Source organism: Homarus americanus, unplaced genomic scaffold, assembly GCF_018991925.1.
Source record: "Homarus americanus isolate GMGI-L3 unplaced genomic scaffold, GMGI_Hamer_2.0 scaffold46842, whole genome shotgun sequence".
Classification (NCBI taxonomy): domain Eukaryota; kingdom Metazoa; phylum Arthropoda; class Malacostraca; order Decapoda; family Nephropidae; genus Homarus; species Homarus americanus.
Window position 1 is genome coordinate 127,420 of NW_024729010.1, and position 21,183 is coordinate 148,602.

Genomic DNA, 21,183 nt, shown 5'->3' on the forward strand with positions numbered 1-21,183 from the left:
TTCTCAGGAATTAATAATAAAAAATTACGTAAGGTCGTTTGATTGATTTTCTTGGAAGGTTATAAAATGGGATTTAGTTCTAGAGCTTAGGTGGTAATTTCTGTGTTTTTTATTTGTATTTTTTTCTTTAAGTAAGGAGGAGGAATAGTCTTTAGGTAATATTTCTCAGGGGGATATAGGGGCTGTTAAGGAATACTGGTGAAGGAATATTCTTCTTGTGGTAACATCCTAGTAAATGATGGAGTATTGAGGAAGATTGTTAGAGTAATATTTCATCATTAAGTGTAGGGAATATAAGGGAAATGTACAGTGGTAATAACACACACACACACACACACACACACACACACACACACACACACACACACACACACACGTCATTTCTTCTTTGGTGTGTAACTAATTCATTTTAGGCTGAAACTGCATGGCTTGTGTTAGGGTTTTTTGTTTGTTTGTCAAGATTTCAGCTTGTTAGTGTAACCGACCTCCAGTGATTACGTCCGACTTTAGTTTATGTAAAGGTCAAATTTAAATACAGTATACATTGTAACTATATTAATATCTCTCTCTCTCTCTCTCTCTCTCTCTCTCTCGTTTACACCATTTCCCCTGTCTTTGTTCCTCCCTTTCCTTCCTTTTCCTTCCTTTTCATCCGTTTCCCCTCCTGTAATTCACCTCCCTTACTCCCCATTTCCATTTTCCTATTCTTCCTCATGTTCCTGTTCTCCCTTTCTTTCCCTCTTTCCCTTCCCCACCCTTCTCCGTCAATCCCCCCCTCACACCCTCCCTCCCCCCTACTTACACCTCAGTATACTAATCTTCTCTTGTGCGTTTCAGCCAGCAGACGTGACCACCAGCGCCACCCCGTCATGGTCTACATCCACGGGGAGTCTTACGAGTGGAACAGCGGCAACCCTTACGACGGCTCTGTCCTCGCTTCCGTTGGTCGTGTCGTCGTCGTTACCGTCAACTTCCGTCTTGGCGTGTTAGGTGAGTCTTTCCTTCCTCCTCCACCTCCTCCTCCTGTTGTCTTAAGTCTTCGGGGTCTTTATTGAGTTGAATTTTCTTCATCTGTGTTCATCACCGTCAACTTCCGGCTTAAAGGGACCCGTTGTCCTAATAGACCCCTAGTGTAATAGACCCCCAATAGGCCTCAGTATAATAGACCCCCAGTGTAATAGACTCTCAGTGTAATCGGCCCCAGTCCCAAGGGATCCCAGTCCCAATAGGCCCAAGTCCCAAGAAACTCCACTCCTAATAAACTCGAGACCAAACCATTAAAATGTGGTTCACTAGGATTAAAACGCTTTACGAAGTCACCAAAATACTGTACTGTACCTTACTGTACCTTACTGTACCTTACTGTACCTTCAGACTGACGAACACATCACCGGGTACAAGTGGATGCAAAACGTCATATTGCACTGCCCTCATAACCCCACCATTCATACATCCCCACCTCATAACCCACACCAGCCCCACACACCCGCATCATAACCCCATCATACACCCTTACTTCATAACCCACACCACCTTTCCCTCAAAAGCTTACTAGTATTTTTAATAAGCCTTAACGTCAACAATGCTCTTTTTCCCTTTCATGTTCATCACGAAGTTTAGTCTCTCAGATGTTTATTAACTCCTCCTCCTCTTTGTCCTCTTCCTCCTTGTCCTCTTCCTCCTTGTCCTCTTCCTCCTTGTCCTTTCACACGTCTCTTTCACCCGATACCCTAATCCCACCCCACCCATCATCCCCGAACCTGGTAGAGAGACGAACAGAAGCTGTGTTTTATCTCTTGCAACTCCCGCCTCGAAACCAAATGATATAAAACATAATTTATAGTGAGTGCCAACAGTGACGTGGGGGAGTATAGGAACAAATAACTCCTGTCTCTGAGGGGTCATTGATAATAAGTTAATGGATTTGTTACCAGGCCAGAGGAGGAGATAATGGTGGTGATGGTGGTGGGGGTGTGGTGAGGATGGTGGTGGTGGTGATAGTAGTGGTGAATGTTTCACTCCCTGCCAGATCGACACATAACTCCTCTCTTCTTTTCTCTTCTCTTCTCTCAAACAGTCCTCAGGCTAAACTTCCTTCAGAACAGTAAAACAATTGAGACCTTACCGCGCCGTTGGCTCCCTCATGGCTATGGCGGTCACAGATGATGATTAAAATTGGTCGTTTACATATCAGCGAGACTCTTACTAACGTGGTGTCGTCCCCAGAGTTACCGTTGTTTGGGGTTCTCCTCTGGTGGTCCGTGATAATACCCACGAACAATGAGTGGCGCCTGCTGGATTATTCTCCCCAGCTGGTGTCTCCCCCACGCAAGAGGACCGACCCGGTGAAAATAAGTCACGGTGGATATTAGAAAAATCTCGTCTTTTTTTTTTTCTTCTTTTACGAATTTTCTCTTTCGGGTTTGCCAGATCTGAATCAGATCTTATCAGTGCACATGAAAAATGGTTTTCCGGAGCAGAGTCCCGCAAGGTAAAGAAGAAATGGGACAGGGGGGTTATTGAACGTCATGTCAATAAGGACTGAATTTGTCACATCACCTAAATGGGAATATCGGCCATGTCACCATTGTGGGATGCGATTGTCTTACTGTCAGTCATTCCTCTTGTTCCCTCCCGCGGCGCTTTTGGCCCTGACAAAAATAATCAAGATTTTTATTCCCAGTAAAGTTGGGAGCGTAGAGCTGAGCTTTGTCTGTGAGATATTGTTATGTATACAGTATAAACTCCCCCACTGTGTGCCACTTTTGTGCGGGCAGTCAGCGCCTCTGTACGGTGTCTTGTGACGTCACGAGGTGTTTATCGCGGTGCATTGTGGTAGGAATGATGACGGTGATTTTTCCTCTCTCCGACTTATCGGTGAATAAACGTACTGGGTTAGGTTAATGTGAATGAGACCCAGTGCATTGTGGTAGGAATGATGACGGTGATTTTTCCTCTCTCCGACTTATCGGTGAATAAACGTACTGGGTTAGGTTAATGTGAATGAGACCCAGCCCCCCCCTCTCTGACCTCTGACCCAGCCTCTCTGACCCAGCCTCTGACCTCTGACCCAGCCCTCTCTGACCCAGCTATCCCTCTGAGCCAGCTATCCTTCTGACCCAGCCCCTCTGGCCCTTCTCTGACCCAGCCCCTCTGACTCAGCCCTCTCTGACCCAGCCCCTCTCTAACCCAGACCCAGCCCCGTCTGACCCAGCCCGTCTGACCCAGTCCCTGTCTGACCCAGCCCAGCTCTCCCAGCTCCTCTCTCACCCAGCCCTCTCACCAGCTCACCCTCCCTCTCACCCAGCTCTCCTCTCACCCAGCTCTCCTCTCACCCAGCCCCTCTCACCCAGCCTCACCCAGCTCTCCCTCTCACCCAGCCCCCTCTCACCCACCCCCTCTCACTCCCTCCCCACCCAGCCCCTCTCCCCCTCAGCCCCCTCAGCCCATCTCACCCAGCCCCCTCCCCACCCAGCCCCCCACCCAGCCCCATTCTCACCCAGCCTCCCTCACCCAGCCTCCCTCCCAGCCCCTCACCCACCCAGCCCCCTCTCACCCAGCCCCCCCTCACCCCTCTCACCCGGCCCCCTCCCTCACCCAGCCCCCTCTCACCCAGCCCCCCTCACCCAGCCTCCCTCTCACCCAGCCCCCTCCCTCCCTCTCACCCAGCCTCCTCTCACCCAGCCTCCCTCCTCACCCAGCCTCCCTCTCACCCAGCCCCCTCCCTCACCCAGCCCTCCTCCAGCCCCTCTCACCCAGCCCCCTCCACCCAGCCCCTCTCACCCAGCCCCCCTCACCCAGCCCCCTCTCACCCAGCCCCCTCTCACCCAGCCCCCCTCTCACCCAACCCCTCTCACCCAGCCCTCCTCACCCAGCCTCCTCTCACCCAACCCCCTCTGATCCAGCCCTCTCACCCAGCCCCCTCTCACCCAACCCCTCATCCCAGCCCTCTCATCCAGCCCCCTCTGACCCAACCTTTCATAAGTCCCAGCCATCCTAAGAACCAGTTAGACGAGAGGGGGGGCTAAGACCAGGGCTGCGGGCCAGGAGTGAGGACCTTAAGCCGTGTTGTAAATCGGGTGGACGTGAGGGCGCGGGAGAAGCCTCGCCCTCCACCAGTGTTTATGGCCTCTCAAGCACTTGCTATTTTTCTCCCGGTTATAACTAGCTCAGAGACGGCCTGGTTGACACTCTGACCCCACCACCGCCATACCCGCCTCCACCACCACCAACACCACCATACCTGCCCCACCACACCCGCCCCCACCACCCACACTCACCACTACCTCCACCACCACCACACCTGCCCCCCACCACCACACACTGCCCCCACCACCACACCTGCCCCCACCACCACACCCGCCCCCCAACACCACCCACCTGCCCCACACCTGCCCCACCACACCCACCACCACCACACCTGCCCCACCACCACACCCGCCATCATCAGAGTCTTACTGTACTTACATAAACAGCTGGTACAGACACTTGACAAACTTAGCGGTCACCTAGTGTGGGGGGAATTTGCGTAAGGTGATACAATAGAGAATAAACTATCCATGAAACTACTAATCAGACAGACTTCAGCAGTGGGGGGGAAACAATACAATAGAAGGTGTTGGCATCTGTGTTTGAGGTGTGACGGGAGAGTCGTTATGGGAAGGTCAGTGTGTGTGCTGTAGGGCGTCCAAACCTCTCCCATCGACCCTCTTAACTTATACATATAAAACTCATAAATTCATATCTATAAAACTTTTACTCATACCTTTATAAGATTATTTTCCTTAATACGGTGAAGGAAAAGGTATATAAATGTGGCTGTTTAGTTCAATCAAGGAAACCATTTCATTCTTAGTATTTTGCGAAACAACGATTTTCTATGACACTAAACACGAAACCTGCAAAATAGATTGACACGTAGATGCTTCAGGACCAAGAGTTTAATAATGTAAAATAAAAAATGAAAAATATTTACATTACAAGACCATTTGCTTCAATAGGCAACAGTATTATATAAACAGATGACAATGGACCTTAATCATACTCTAGAATGGAATATAATTAATATAAATCAGTGTACCTATACGATCACTGTGTGCTGTTGGGTTAGATGACGTGACGTTAGGGTCGAATAGCAAGGAGTTTTCATCTTAAGAGGAGGGAAGGAGGGAGGGAGAGAGAGTGTGAGGAGGAAGAGAATATATGACACAAGTATGATACAGACACTATGACACATCACCCGTGACGCCTAACACACACACACACACACACACACACGCCGCAATCTGTCAAATAACTGAATTGTATCCTAAATTGTTACTGATGACTGAGTCTTATGTTATCCTTGTTTATTATTATTATTATTGTTATTATTATTATTATTATTATTATTATTATTATTATTATTATTGTTATTATTATTATTATTATTATTATTATTATTATTATTATTCAATTACAACGAAAAATACTCTTAAAATTACGACACAGAGATAGTTAAAGTTCCATTAATGTTTGTCCTTTGTAACTACACGCGTCGGCCCGCTCCCGTTATCTCAGTCTGTCTGTTCTCCCAAGTCAGTTATCAGGCCGGGAGAAAGTTGCCAGACTTTCTCTAAACTAATGACCTTTCAAAAACACTTTCTCCCCCATCTTTTTCCGTATCGGGGCGTGTGACCTCGAGTTGTTTTTCACTAAGGAGAATATTTTTGCTCAATTCTCTGTGACTTTTCTGCGGCCCTTGTAATCTTGGGGATCAGAAAGGCGTTATCCAAGTGCTTTGACTCTTGTGGCCGTGTTAAGGGGAAGGGGGTGTAGAAATGTGAGTGTAAGGAGGAGCATATGTGTTGGTAGAGTGTGGGGAGGGGTTGTGGGGGGGTGTGAGTGTGTGTGTGTGTGTTATATGTAGGTGTGTATAGGGGCAACACATACACACACACTTATTCACACACACAAAGATATTCTAACCTAAAACCAAGATAATAATAAATGAATATAAAATGAATAGATGACTTAATAATGACATGATGAAAGAAAAAACACGAGGCGTCAATATTATATAATGAGAGGAGTAGTGTTTGATCTCTGACGTGAAGACATTATTCCAGATAATAATTCACGGCGAGGATTTGCATAATGTCGCATGTATTATACACGTACAGCCTTTACTTCCCCACCTCCTCTATCCTTCCTTCCTTCCTTCCTTCTTTCCTTCCTTCCTTCTCTTCTCTCTCTCCTCTCAAGTCGTAAAATTGTATACGTGTGCTATACAAATATTCTTTCCACCTCCTCCCTTCCACCTATCTTCTCCATATCGTCCCTCCCACCTTTGTCTTTCCTTCTTTTCCCTTCCTTCACCCGACTTTCCTTCTCTCCACCTCTCCCTTCCATCTATCCTCTTCACCTCCTCTCCTCCATCCCCCCCCCCTTCATCCCCCTGACCACCTTCCTACCTGGCCCTTTCGTGGAAGTAATGGAATTAGCCGGAAAATAATTATCTATGTTTAAAAAGATAAAAACGAATGACTTTGTGTGGAGGGCAGAGTGTCGTGTTTGACGCTGGTAGATCCTGGTACATCACAGCCACCACCTAACACAACGCGAGAGAAATTTACCACTAATTTTTTTTTTTATTCTGCTACAAGAAACGTTTTTGGGGAGGGTTAGGGATATCTTTATTTTTCTGGGGAAGGAGGAACTGGGTTAACGTCCGGGCACCTCTTGTCCACCCAACTGTGACTAGGTACTTGACTTTACAAATGGGGAAGTGAAGAAGGTCGAGTGCAGTACCGGTTACATTACTAATTTAGTTTATAAGGGTATGGCAAATTTGTAAAGGGTTAGAGGGTACAGTGTGTGTGTGTGTGTGTGTGTGTGTGTGTGTGTGTGTGTGTGTGTGTGTGTGTGTGTGTGTGTGTGTGTGTGTGTGTGTGTGTGTGTGTTTTCTGCTGTACTGCGTTGCTACAGCTGCTGTCCTGCTGTTTATTGTACTGCTGCTGTTTCTCATTGTAATTCCAGCTATTCCTCGTTGTGTGCAGGAGCTGTGTCACTGCTGTTATCCTCGCGGCTTATGTATGCTCTTTAATTGCTGTTGTTGGTGGTGGTATATATTGTCGTTACTTAGTGTGTGTGTGTGTGTGTGTGTGTGTGTGTGTGTGTGTGTGTGTGTGTGTGTGTGTGTTGCTGCATATTAGCCTAAACTCCCATCCACAACTTGAGGAAACATTACGGTAACACGGTATGGTGAGTGATGATGGTTTATGTGATAGCAAGTACCGAGTCTCGACTAACATGACAGAAACTCTGTATTTTGGGGCATTACGGTTTGTGTCACAGTAAGTACCTTCTCTAAACCGCAAGTGGTAGACCCGAGGCTTCGTTATCTGATCCCCAGGCAGTGAGGAGAACCATTGGAATCCTGTTGTTTTTCTCTCCACGAGGCAGCGAGCAAAACTATTCGAAACCTTTATCCTCTTCTGATAAAGAGATCTGAACCTTTTACTCCCTGTTTACGATATAATTCGGTTTCGTATTATAAGCTTTTCATGATCCCTTACACATAGAGGCTCGAAACCTTATTTTGTGGGATTTTTCGAATAGGTTTGGAATTTAACTCCGTGTGGATCTTGACCAGCCTCTCCCTATCTCAGCGCACCACCAACCATACTTGACCCCACACACACACACGAGAGAGAGAGATAATGGGATTAGGCCTCACGATCACCCCCGCCCCTACTTACGGCTCAAGGGATGAACGATAATGAAAGAGAACGACCAACAAAGATAATTAAGCATTGTAATTTGGTAGAGTTTTCAATTTGTTTAGCGCTGAGACATAATTAATGCGGACGAGATAATTGGGCGTGGTTGGGCCTGGGTGATGAGCTTTGCTTACGATGGGTGTGGTGGGCGGCAGTAACTAGCCCGCCCACCTGCACGCCGTCACCATGGAGTATTTCCCTGGGGGCCGGTGGTAGATGCGGTACCGTTCTTGCCTCGCAAGCGAGATGTCACGGGTTCGATTCCCGGGCCGGTGGAAGTCGTTTGGACTTACTTCCTAGCCCCCATTAGTCCCTTTTCACCTAGCAGTAAAGTAGGTACCTGGTGTAAATCGAAAGTTGCGAATTCGTATTCAGGGAAAGTTGTTGGAGCTTCCAATAACTTCCTCCCTGTTGGGCGCTGTAAACGCTTCTGCGCTTCACCTTACACAAGGATGTAGGGGAGTGCCCAATAAAAAATAAAAAAATATTTCCCCGCCACCATGGAGTATTTCCCTGTCACTATTAAATATTTCCTTGCCACCATGACGTATTTCCCAGCCACCGTGAAATATTTCCCCGTCACCACGAAGTATTTCCCTGCCACCATAAAGTATTTCCCCGCCATGTGATAAACACCTTCAAGGTTGGTCTAGAAGGTAAATTATAATTGCATATTGCGAAAGATGATTAAATATGAGTTGGAAATTAATTGAGAGAAACAATTTAAGTTGTACATTGTTCATGCAGTTGTTAGGGCTAAATCTGAATTGCAAGTTGACTAAGGAGGCAAATCTATGGTAAGTTTGCAAGGTGATTTTTTTGGATAAATCGAAATGGCAAATTAATTTAGAAAAAAACTAAATTGCAAAAAATTTTATAAGGTAAATTTGAATTGTAAATAGATTTAAAATGTAAACTTACTTTGCAAGTTATTCTACATGGATAAATCAAAGTTGTACATTTGATTCAGAAGGTAAATCTCGAGAGGTGGATTGTGTATTAACTGGAATTAAACACGTTTGGTTCTTTTAGGAATAACCATTAATTTATATACACAACAGTGGCAAGTCTTTGGTGTGTACCCTTGTGTATCGGTAGAAGTAACGCTATAATCCAGTATACTGTTCTGAAGTATACTGTGTACCTCATAAATTAAGAATAGTTACTCGTATATCGGTATAATATGAGTATATACTTCATATATCCCATTAAAAGTCACATTATAAACCAGTATATCGCTTTAAATATATATATATATACTGTTGAAGGGAAGAGTATATATAAGCATACCACCAAAAGTTAGAGTATACTGTATGCTGCCCACGCCCTATGAAAAGTTACGACATATTCCACTATACACTGCTGAAAATTGAAAGTATACCACTATGTCGACGTATAACGCAGGGGTATATTTATGTGGTTGATATAAAAACAATGTACAGTATATTTTTCCCCGGCAGGATATAATATAGAGGTGCCTGTTGGCCTTCGTGTTCATATATTATGTATATAGATCAACCATGGGTCACCCTCCCTCTGTTGCTGTCTCTATGTATATTATGTATGTCTGTGTTTATACATGCATATATGTGTGTTTTTATAGGTGTATGTTTGTGTATGCAACTCCCCCTCCATAGAATTAGTTATGAGTCATATACTGTTAGACGATACAATCAGCCCCGTTGTCGTGAGTGAGTGAGTGAGTGAGGTAGCATCATCAGAAAGATCGTCCCTTGGGTGTCTTAGCTCTCGGCTGTCAGCGCATCAGATGAAGCGCGGTGACAGTGGCTCTTTACTTTTCTCCAACACCCGAGTTTTTTCTCTTCTTTTATCCCATTTATGTGTGTTGTCAGCCCAATGCACGCCCTTCATGACCTGACTGATGGATGTTTTGTTTTACCCTACAAAGTGAGGGTCATATGCTACTTGGGATATTGTTTGTCCATTGTGTGGCTTACATTCATCATGATGTGGTGTGTGTCTCTCACTGTGTAACTCCATCAACTTGAGCAGTCCTGGAGATCCCAGCCTCACCTCCACGACGATTAAGATCATCAACAAGAATGACAAGTCTTAGAAAAACAGAAAGTGAATCAAGCGATTTTGATTCTTTCTCTCTCTCTCTCTACTTTTTTCTCGCACACCGGCCGTCGGAACTGTCTTGCATCTCATGAATATGTCACTGCATTTAAACGAGGTTTCAAAGTGGATATGCTGGCTCGTGGGTCGACTTCCTCTCTCTGTCCGGCTGTTAACTGCTGGTGGCTGACTGACAGAGCTGAGGGTGTTAGTGAGTGACTCGGTTGTCAGCGGTGTCAGCTCAGAGACAGAACTGTTCCCACCACCACCACCACCACACACACACGTCTCTCTTGCTGACAAGGACACACGACGAGGCTGACAATGGTGAAAGGAGAGGCCTATGATGGTGGAATAATAATAATAATAATAATAATTAACGGTTTATTGAAAAAGTTCTGCAGTCCGAAGGCTGAAAATATACATTGGACATAAATGACTTATTATATACATTGGTGGTTTAACAAAAGCCTTCATTAGAAAAAGGTAAAGGAACATACAGTAAACATACAGATTAATGTAGGTGTTGAACAGCAAACACGTAGTGTAGTAACTCCCTCCCAGATGGTGTTATGAGGGGCCTGACGTGGTGTAGTAATTCCCTCACAGATGGTGTTATGAGGGCCTGACGTGGTGTAGTAATTCCCTCACAGATGGTGTTATGAGGGGCCTGACGTGGTATAGTAATGCCCTCACAGATGGTGTTATGAGGGGCCTGACGTGGTGTAGTAATTCCCTCACAGATGGTGTTATAGGGGCCCCTGACGTATAGTAATGCCCTCACAGATGGTGTTATGAGGGTGCCTGACGTGGTGTAGTAATTCCCTCACAGATGGTGTTATGAGGGACCTGACGTGGTGTAGTAATTCCCTTACAGATGGTGTTATGAGGGGCATCACGTGGTGTAGTAATTCCCTCACAGATGGTGTTATGAGGGACCTGACGTGGTGTAGTAATTCCCTCACAGATGGTGTTATGAGGGACCTGACGTGGTGTAGTAATTCCCTCACAGATGGTGTTACGAGGGACCTGACATGGTGTAGTAATTCCCTCACAGATGGTGTTATATGAGTGAGGTGTGGTCCCAGGCCTTCCTATCGTAGACTGATTAACACATCGCTGGTTGTTGTTGGGTCTCACGGGCCGTTATCACTGGGTACCTGGGATCTCACTGTGTGAAGGTTAACTTGTGTACGACTCAGCTGTTACTGTTGAGTTGTTCTCACTGACTTAAGCACTGTTCACCACTGTTCACCACTATTCAACCCTGGTTCCATTCCTTTCCTAAATGAAATTGTAACTTCTGGCGAGAATTTGTTGATATTCCGGTGGGGAGGAGGGTTCAGGGGAGGGAGTTGGTATGGGCCAACATAACAGTTGACCTGGCTGCTGCCAGAGGAGCGCCAGGTACGTCTTGACCCTTCGGTGGTCAAGGATTGTGTATGTGTGAGGAGCAGCTGTCAGTGATCCAGTGAGCAGCTGTCAGTGATCCAGGGAGCAGCCGTCAGTGATCCCGGGAGCAGCTGTGATCCAGTGAGCAGCTGTCTGTGATCCCGGGAGCAGCTGTCAGTGATCCCGGGAACAGCTGTCAGTGATCCCGGGAGCAGCTGTGATCCAGTGAGCAGCTGTCGGTGATCCAGGAAGCAGCTGTCACTGATCCAGGGAGCAGCTGTTAGTGATCCAGGAAGCAGCTGTCAGTGATCCAGAAAGGAGCTGTCATTGATCCAGGGAGCAGCTGTTAGTGATCCAGGAAGCTGTTAGTGATCCAGGAACCAGCTGAGTGATCCAGGGAGCAGCTGTTAGTGATCCAGGGAGCAGCTGTTAGTGATCCCGGAATCAGCTGTTAGTGATCCTGGGATCAGCTGTTAGTGATCCAGGGAGCAGCTGTTCGTGATCCAGGAAGCAGCTGTCAGTGATCCAGGAAGCAGCTATCATTGATCCAGGGAGCAGCTGTTAGTGATCCAGGGAGCAGCTGTCAGTGATCCAAGAAGCAGCTGTCTGATCCAGGGAGCAGCTAGTGATAGTGATCAGGGAGCAGCTGTTAGTGATCCAGGGAGCAGCTGTCAGTGATCCAGGGAGCAGCTGTCAGTGATCCAGGGAGCAGCTGTCAGTGATCCAGGGAGCAACTGTTAGTGATTCAGGGAGCAACTGTTAGTGATCCAGGGAGCAGCTGTTTGTGATCCAGGGAGCAGCTGTCAGTGATCCAGGGAGCACCTGATCTACTGAATCTGCTCATCCTTCTCCCGAGTTCAGACCTGATCCTCCTTGTAGAACCTAAGAGCAGCTATCAAGTAACAAGTATTTCAGTACGGTTTCTTTACGAGAGAGACAAGCTTTTTTATACTTAGGAAGGGTACGAAAGCTTTCTATGAACTGCTCCACACATCCCAGCTTTAAAAAAATAGGGAAGGTTTTTTTTGTCTGTTTACAGTGACGATATCTTCAATTACAAAGGTGTAGCATACTGGTGGCACACGAGGAGTGGTGGCAGGACTTAGAGTAGAAGGAAAGTGTCCATCGTCGGGTTTTAAAGTGTCGTCGACTGACAAAAGTTGTTTTGAGTTTGGAGTGTTTACCTCATGACCTAGCGTGATCTGGTTATCCTGTCACCACTTCATGACCTGACCTGATATGACCTGGGTATCAAGTCATGTCACCACCTCATCTGACATGATCTGGATGTCTGGGTATTTTTAATCTCATGAAAAGTGTCTTCCTCAAGTGGTATACTTTGGGTAATTTTCAACTCGTGTGTCTCTTGTGTGAGGCTGTGATGAGTCTAATATCTGGATGAAAATATTCCCTGACATGTTTCCTTGACTGTTTTGACATATTAGTTGAATAAGTCGTATATAAATGGCATGTTCAACGCTTTTGCTCATTTGTTCAATATGTCACAGATATGGAAATTTACACTTTTCTCAAAACCTTGGACTGAATTTTAATATTAAAAATGAACCTTAAGTAACCTTGTGCTACTGTTGTGTTTGGTATGTTACTTGAGGAGGAAGCCTGTCTCTTTCAACAAAACATCGTGTACTAAATTCTGAATTATTGTCAACAGAGAGAAGGAATCGGTAACCTTTTTTTTTTATTATATTTATTTACGTTTGTTTTGCGATGTCATGTTTCTGTTTTAGTGATGCGGAAAGTGATTCTTCACACTCCTATGACCTTTGACCTCTCATGATCCTTGTGACCTCCGATTGACTTTTGCACCTCCCCGTTAGCGACGTAATTAACATTTTAAGGATTTTTTGTTGCCATTGACTCCTGAGCTTGGTAATTGAAACCCCCGGACCGCCGCCTCGGTCACTGTGCCCCTCTATCAACATTTCCGTCGCTTTCAAACCATCAGACACAACTGTTCACATTTATCGAGCCACCAGTAATACCATTCCCATCATCCCCGGACCATCAGTAATGCCATTCCCATCATCCCCGGACCATTGGTAACTCAGACAGACAGACACACACAGAGCCATTCCTCTGGTTCTCTTGTGGCGGCAAGTTTAAACACTACAGCCGCCACTGTTCTTTGCTGAGGGCTTAACAAAGCAATGTTAGTAACAGGCAGCTCAACTCCAATTTACATATCAAATACTTCTGCTTGACTGTCGACTTTGCCGGGGATTTAGGAGACAAACACTAAGCCTCTGATCTTGCTGCTTGTGTAAGGTCTGCCTGGATGGTCAGCAAAGCGAATTTCCCGCAGTCTTCCGTCAAGTAAACTCGGATCATCGTCCATCATGGCTGCTTTATGGTGTACGGCTGGCGGCGGCGTATGAGCTAATACTTCAACGTTGTCTGTTACTTGAGCTACAGTTACTCTCACTACCTGGTGTGGGTATGGAGTCCACCTGTACATTGATTACTGTAATCGCTGTAGATAATCTGGTGAGGTATATTGATGCACCGCTCAGATTATAAAGCGTGTTATGTCGCTGGTCGCCTATTAGTTTACATTGTATACACTGTATAATGATTTTACTATTTTTGTAAACATAAGTTTTATAGTTTTGTTTCTATTTGAAAATAAGTCTATTGACCTCCCCAGATAAAGTGGATGTTTCCCTACAAGAGAAAGAGTAGTGAATAATGAATGGGAAACACAACAGTTATCAGTGACGTATGGCTAATGCTGCTTCACGTTTGGACGCTGCAGCTCCCTGGCCACTGATTAGTCTGCCAGGGATTGATGGGCAAAGCTTAAATACCTCTGGCTTATCTCCGACCGCTAATATACGCTGGTACCTGTGTTGTGTGGAGAGGTTCACTGACTGAGCGAGTTTCGTCATACCCTTGGCAGCACAGTTAGACGTTAACGGTTACGACGTCACAGCTCGTGCCAGTTAGTTTGGAGAAGTTGTCGTACAGCAAAAGATGACAAATAGATAAATAAGAAAATGATTGGCTTAATAATAATAATAATAATAATAATAATAATAATAATAAAAAGAATATTAACGTGACCACTCAATTTCGCTTTAGTCCGTTCCCCCTTCCCTTCCGTGTTTCGTTATTTCTTTCTTTCTTTTTCATTTCTTTCATTTCTGGGCAGATCAGTCGTACTGCCGGAAAAAATAATAATAAAAAGTATGATGGAATTTAGAGAAAAAAATTTTGTACCATTCAATTGGGCTTTAAATTTTTATGGTGATTTTTTTTACTTCTGAACGCTTTTGTTAGAGGGTGTGAGAGCAACACTAAAATGTAGGTTTAAGCAAGGCCAACACAGACAGACAGACAGACGACAAACACCAGTGATAGTGTTTCAACGTGCCACTGTAATATCTAACATACTATAGGACTAGCCGTGTGTCTGTCCGTCTGTGTCTGTTTGTCTGTTTGTGTGTGTGTGTCTGTTCTGGGCAGCCGAAACGGCACAATCGTTTTTCATCAAACTTAGTGGAAAAATCGCAAAAAATTCGTAGAGTGGAACAAACCTGGTCCCATATCGATGGTTTCTTTAGGAAGCTATTAAATAACCATTTTATTTACGCTGGAAAACGATGCAAGTCTACGGACTTGGCGCGCACTCATTCGCTGTACACTGTCAGCCCACGATTACAGTTATCGTACGGCTCCCTCCTCCTCCCCCACTTTTTTTCTTAGCCTTCTTTTTTTTTAATGTTGTTTGGGTTAGTAAAGGAAGGAAGATGAGTAAATAGAAGAATATAGAAGGGGAAACAGAAAATAGTTAGAGATAACAGGTGGGGGGGAGCTGAGTTTCATCATGCATCTGGATGCGCAGTTTCAACGTTACCAGACGACCTTACAGCTACAGTGTATACTTATTCGTGTGGCTGACTGTACATGGAAAAGGAGAAGAGATAAACAGGAATAACAGGAATGCATGGAGAAGATGACTACAATAGACACAGGGTGAATATAGACAGTGAAACAGACAGGAGATTGACAAAAAAAGATAGATTCATACATGCACAAATAGACAATATGGCAACTAACATGACAGACAGACAGCTGACTGACTGGTTCACATTAGACAAACAGGCAGACACACGCCAACAACGGATAGACAGACAGATAGATTTGACGACACATAGAGTACAGACGAGCTTACAGTCAAACATCACGCAGACGAACAGACAGTTGGGATGGCAATAGACAGGACGGATAGACTTGAGACAGATTAGAAGGCATTTATAAACAAGAATAACACCAAATTGACCATACCTGCGTCAGTGAGGGTAGGAGGTCTTACATCCACCAGCGTAAATAATAAGACGCATTGAAAACTAACACCCTCGTGCGGACAGAACATCAATGGTCGGTCAGTCATGTGAGATGGGCCTAAAACTGACTAACGTAGATGATGACTATGATGACTTAACACAGGTGATGACTTAAGCAGATGGTGACTAATCTAACCAGAATCAAGGTCACTTCTCTTCATAATATAATTTATCTCGGAATGATCATCGGTGATTCATAATAATTTTTTTTTTTATGATTTTAACTTCTCCTTATGGCGAATATTTCCTTAACTAATTATTATAACCTCTATTCTATTCCTGCCTTATAGTATATTAGATACTGTAACAACCACGACCATGATTATAACAACCACGACCATGATTATAACAACCACGACCATGATTATAACAACCACGACCATGATTATAACAACCACGACCATGATTATAACAACCACGACCATGATTATAACAACCACGACCATGATTATGATTATAACAACCACGACTATGATTATAACACTCACGACAATGATTATTACAACTACGACAATGATAATAAACACGACCATGAATATAACAACCACGACTATGAATGTAACAACTATGACCATGATTATAACAACCACGACCACGATTATAACAACCACGACCAAGATTATAACAACCTCGACCATGAGTATAACAACCACGACTATGATTATAACAACCACGACTACGATTATGACTCCCAAGACCATGATTATAACAACCACGACCACGATTATAACAACCACGACTATGATTATAACAACCACGACTATGATTATTATAACAACTACGATTATGATTATAACAAACACGACTATGATTATAACAACCACGACCATGATTATAACAACCACGACCATGATCATAACAACCACGACTATGATTATAACAACCGACTATGATTATAACAACCACATACATGATCATAACAACCACGACTATGATTATAACAACACGACCATGAGTTATAACAACCACGACTATGATTATAACAACCACGACTATGATTATAACAACCACGACTATGATTATAACAACCACGACTATGATTATAACAACCACGACTATGATTATAACAACCGACTATGATTATAACAACCACGACTATGATTATAACACGACTATGATTATAACAACCACGACTATGATTATAACAACCACGACTATGATTATAACAACCACGACTATGATTATAACAACCACGACTATGATTATAACAACCACGACTATGATTATAACAACCACGACTATGATTATAACAACCACGACTATGATTATAACAACCACGACTATGATTATAACAACCACGACTATGATTATAACAACCGACTATGATTATAACAACCACGACTATGATTATAACAACCACGACTATGATTATAACACCACGACTATGATTATAACCACGACTATGATTATAACAACCACGACTATGATTATAACAACCACGACTATGATTATAACAACCACGACTATGATTATAACAACCACGACTATGATTATAACAACCGACTATGATTATAACAACCACTATGATTATAACAACCACGACTTTGATCATAACAACCACGACTATGATTATAACAACCACGACTGATTATAACAACCACGACTATGATTATAACAACCACGACTATGATTATAACAACCACGACTATGATTATAACATCACGACTATGATTATAACAACCGACTATGATTATAACAACCACGACTTTGATCATAACAACCGACTATGATCATAACAACCACGACTATGATAATAACAACCACGACTATGATTATAACAACCACGACTATGTTATAACAACCACTATGATCATAACAACCCGACTATGATCAATAACCACAACTATGATTATAACAACCACGACTTTGATCATAACCGACTATGATCATAACAACCACGACTAGTCATAACAACCACGACTATGATCATAACAACCACGACTATGATCATAACAACCACGACTATGATCATAACAACCACGACTATGATCATAACAACGACCATGATTATAACTACCATGACCATGATTATAACAACCACGACCATGATCATAACCACGATCATGATTATAACAACCACGACTATGATTATAACAACCACGTCCATGATTATAACAATCACGACTATGATCATAACCAGTCATGATTATAACAACCACGACCATTATCATTACAACCACGACCATGATTATAACGACCACGACCATGATTATAACAACCACGACCATGATTATAACAACCACGGCCATGATTATAACAACCTCGGTAAACTGTACCACCGGACTCGCCACCGGGCACGAAGGGCCCACGATCACTTGTTAAACATTCTAACCAAACCAGAACCAACCCAGATAACTTAAGTGTTTATAATCATCAGGTGAAATGAATTGAGGTGGGGAGGAGGGGCTAATCATCAGGTGATCAGAACTACTTAAACATATGCGCACCGCCCCCCCCTCCGGTAGTGAAGCTTAGGGGAAGAATTACGAGGCAAAACGAAATATGAAATTCTCCTTAACTCTCGCGATATAAAGGTGAGAGTCTAGGTAAAGTGTAATTAGGATAAACGTCTCCGAATTTCCATAATTGGTGACGTTTCTAAGCTTCTTGGCGGGTTATTATTTTTAAGATGGTATTCTCGTAGGTATCTCCTAGGTATACTCGTAGGTATATCCCCCAGGTATACTCGTAGGTATATCTCCCAGGTATACTCGTAGGTATATCCCCAGGTATACTCGTAGGTATATCTCCCAGTATACTCGTAGGTATATCTCCCAGGTATACTCGTAGGTATATCCCAGGTATACTCGTAGGTATATCTCCCAGTATACTCGTAGGTATATCCCCCAGGTATACTCGTAGGTATATCTCCCAGGTATACTCGTAGGTATATCTCCCAGTATACTCGTAGGTATATCTCCCAGTATACTCGTAGGTATATCCCCCAGGTATACTCGTGGTATATCTCCAGGTATACTCATGGGTATATCTCCCAGGTATACTCGTGAGGTATATCTCCAGGTATACTCGTAGGTATATCCCCAGGTATACTCGTAGGTATATCTCCCAGTATACTCGTAGGTATATCTCCAGGTATACTCGTAGGTATATCTCCCAGGTATACTCGTAGGTATCTCTCCAGGTATACTCGTAGGTATATCTCCCAGGTATAACTCGGATATATCTCCCAGGTCCCAGGTATATCTTCCAGGCATACCCCCCAGTTATGTCTCCCTGGTATAACTCCGGTATATCTCCTAGGTATAACTCCGGTATATCTCCTAGGTATAACTCCGGTATATCTCCTAGGTATAACTCCGGTATATCTCCTAGGTATAACTCCGGTATATCTCCCTGGTATAACTCCGGTATATAACTCGCCTCTAAAATCGCAAATTACAGGTGAATGAGTAAGAAATTCAATTGCTGTGACGTTTGTACGAGGCTTTCAAATAATGAAGACTGTTTTGTTTATTTAGACTCTCTCTCTCTCTCTCTCTCTCTCTCTCTCTCTCTCTCTCTCTCTCTCTCTCTCTCTCTGATAAATGTTGGAACGGAGAGCAAGAAACTCGACATCTTTCAGTGGCCTGCGAGAGAGAGAGAAAGAGAAAGAGAGAAAGAGTGATAGATAAGAGAGATAGAATGAGACAGAAGCAAATAGAAAGGAAATCAATCAGGTAGAAAGATAATAAAAGGGAAAAAATGGAAAGTGACAAAGAGAGAAAATAAACCAGAGGAAATTAAACAAAAACAAATAATGAATTCAGCTTTTCAGATCACCTTAAAATACTGTGTGTGTGTGTTGCGTTGCGTTGCGTTGCGTTGCGTTGAGAGAAAGAGGTCGGATAAATGAACTGTAGGTCTGTTCGGTGACTCCGGGTCTCCGATCATGAAATGTGGGCCTCGCTTCCTCTCCCTCCCATCGGAATGGAAAACGCCTGGCTAAAATATGCCGAGTGGACACGAGTGTTTTGAGGAGGGGGGGGCTCTCAACCTCCGTCCCACCACCTCTTCCTCATCTACAGCAGCCTCCTCCTCCTCCTCCTCCTCCTCCTCCTCCTTTCTTCTTCTTCTTCTCCTCCTGCTCTGCCTCCTCTTCCTCCTGCTCTGCCTCCTCTTCCTCCTGCTGTCTTCCTCCTCCTCCTCCTCCTCCTCCTCCTCCTCCCTCCTCCTCCTCCCCTCCTCCTTCTTCTCCTCCTCTCTCCTCCTCTTCCTCCTGCTCTTCCTCTTCCTCTTCCTCCTGCTCCTCCTGCTCTTCCTCTTCCTCCTCCTCCTCTCCTCCTCCTCCTCCCCTCCCCTCCTCCTCCCTCCTCCTCCTCCTGCTCCTCCTCCTCTCCTTCTCCCTCTCCTCCTCCCTCCTCCTCCTCCTCTCTCCTCCTCCTCCCTCCTCCTCCTCCTCCTCCTCCTCCTCCTCCTCCTCCCTCCCCTCCTCCTCTTCTCCTGCTCCTCTTCCTCCTGCTCTTCCTTCCTCCTGCTCCTCCTCTCCTCCTCCTCCTCCTCCTCCTCCTCCTCCCCCTGCTCCTCCTTCCTCCTCCTCCTCTTCCTCCTGCTCCTCCTCCCCTGCTCTTCCTCTTCCTCCTGCTCCTCCCTCCTGCTCCTCTCCTGCTCCTCTTCCTCCCTGCTCCTCCTCCTGCTCCTCTCCTGCTCCTCCTCCTGCTCTTCCCTCTTCCTCCTGCTCCTCCTCCCTGCTCCTCCTCCTGCTCCTTCTCCTCCTCCTCCTCCTCCCTCCTCCTCCTCCTCCTCCTCCTCCTCCTCCCTCCTCCTCCTCCTCCCTGCTCTTCCTCTTCCTCCTGCTCCTCCTCCTGCTCTTCCTCTTCCTCCTGCTCCTCCTCCTGCTCCTCCTCCTCTTCCTCCTGCTCCTCCTCCTGTCCTCCTCCTCCTCCTCCCTCCTCCTCCTCCTCCTCCTCCCCTCCTCCCCTCCCTCCTCCTCCTCCTCCTCCTCCTCCTGCTCCCCTCTCTCCTGCTCCTCCTCCTGCTCTCCTCTCCTCCTGCTCCTCCTCCTCCTCCTCCTCCTCCTCCTCCTCCTCTTCCTCTCTCCTGCTCCTCCTCCTCCTCCTCCTCCTCCCCTTCCCCCACTACCAGCTTCTCTTCATCCGTCATAAGTGTAGTAAAACCCCTCCTTTAATAAGACCTCCTTCCTTAAGACCCTCCCTCTTAATAACACCCCCTCTCCCCTGAAGACCATCTCGACCTCAATAAGGCGTCGTATTGGCAGCAGGTTGGCCTCGAAGACTCAAGTATTTACTTAAGAGATAATGAATTACTTAGTTTAACAGGTGTGAGATGTTCGAGGGTGTGCTGCTGGCTGTCTTGGTTTATTATTTGGAGTGACAGTAGAATTAGTTGTAGTAGGAGTAGTTGCAATGGTAGTTATCGTAGTAATAGTAGTGGTAGTATTGCTGTTATCATTATTAGTATTAGTAGTTGTTGTTGTTTTAGTAGTTGTAGTAGTAGGAGTACGTGTTATACTAATAGTAGTAGTAGAATTAGTAGTAGTATTGCAATTATTATTATTATTATTATTATTATTATTATTATTATTATTATTATTATTATTATTATTATTATTATTATTATTATTATTATTA

General features: G+C 44.7%; 1 protein-coding gene across 1 annotated transcript in view; it reads left to right on the forward strand.

Moving 5' to 3' along the window:
* Positions 1 to 21,183, forward strand: part of LOC121866283 (neuroligin-2-like) — a gene marked incomplete at its 3' end in the record, with an annotated part of 107,488 nt that overhangs the window by 34,083 nt on the left and 52,222 nt on the right. The window contains exon 3 of the mRNA XM_042365901.1: positions 838 to 990. Within this exon, the coding sequence (XP_042221835.1) occupies positions 838 to 990 (153 nt within the window). The remainder of the gene's footprint in view (positions 1 to 837; positions 991 to 21,183) is intronic.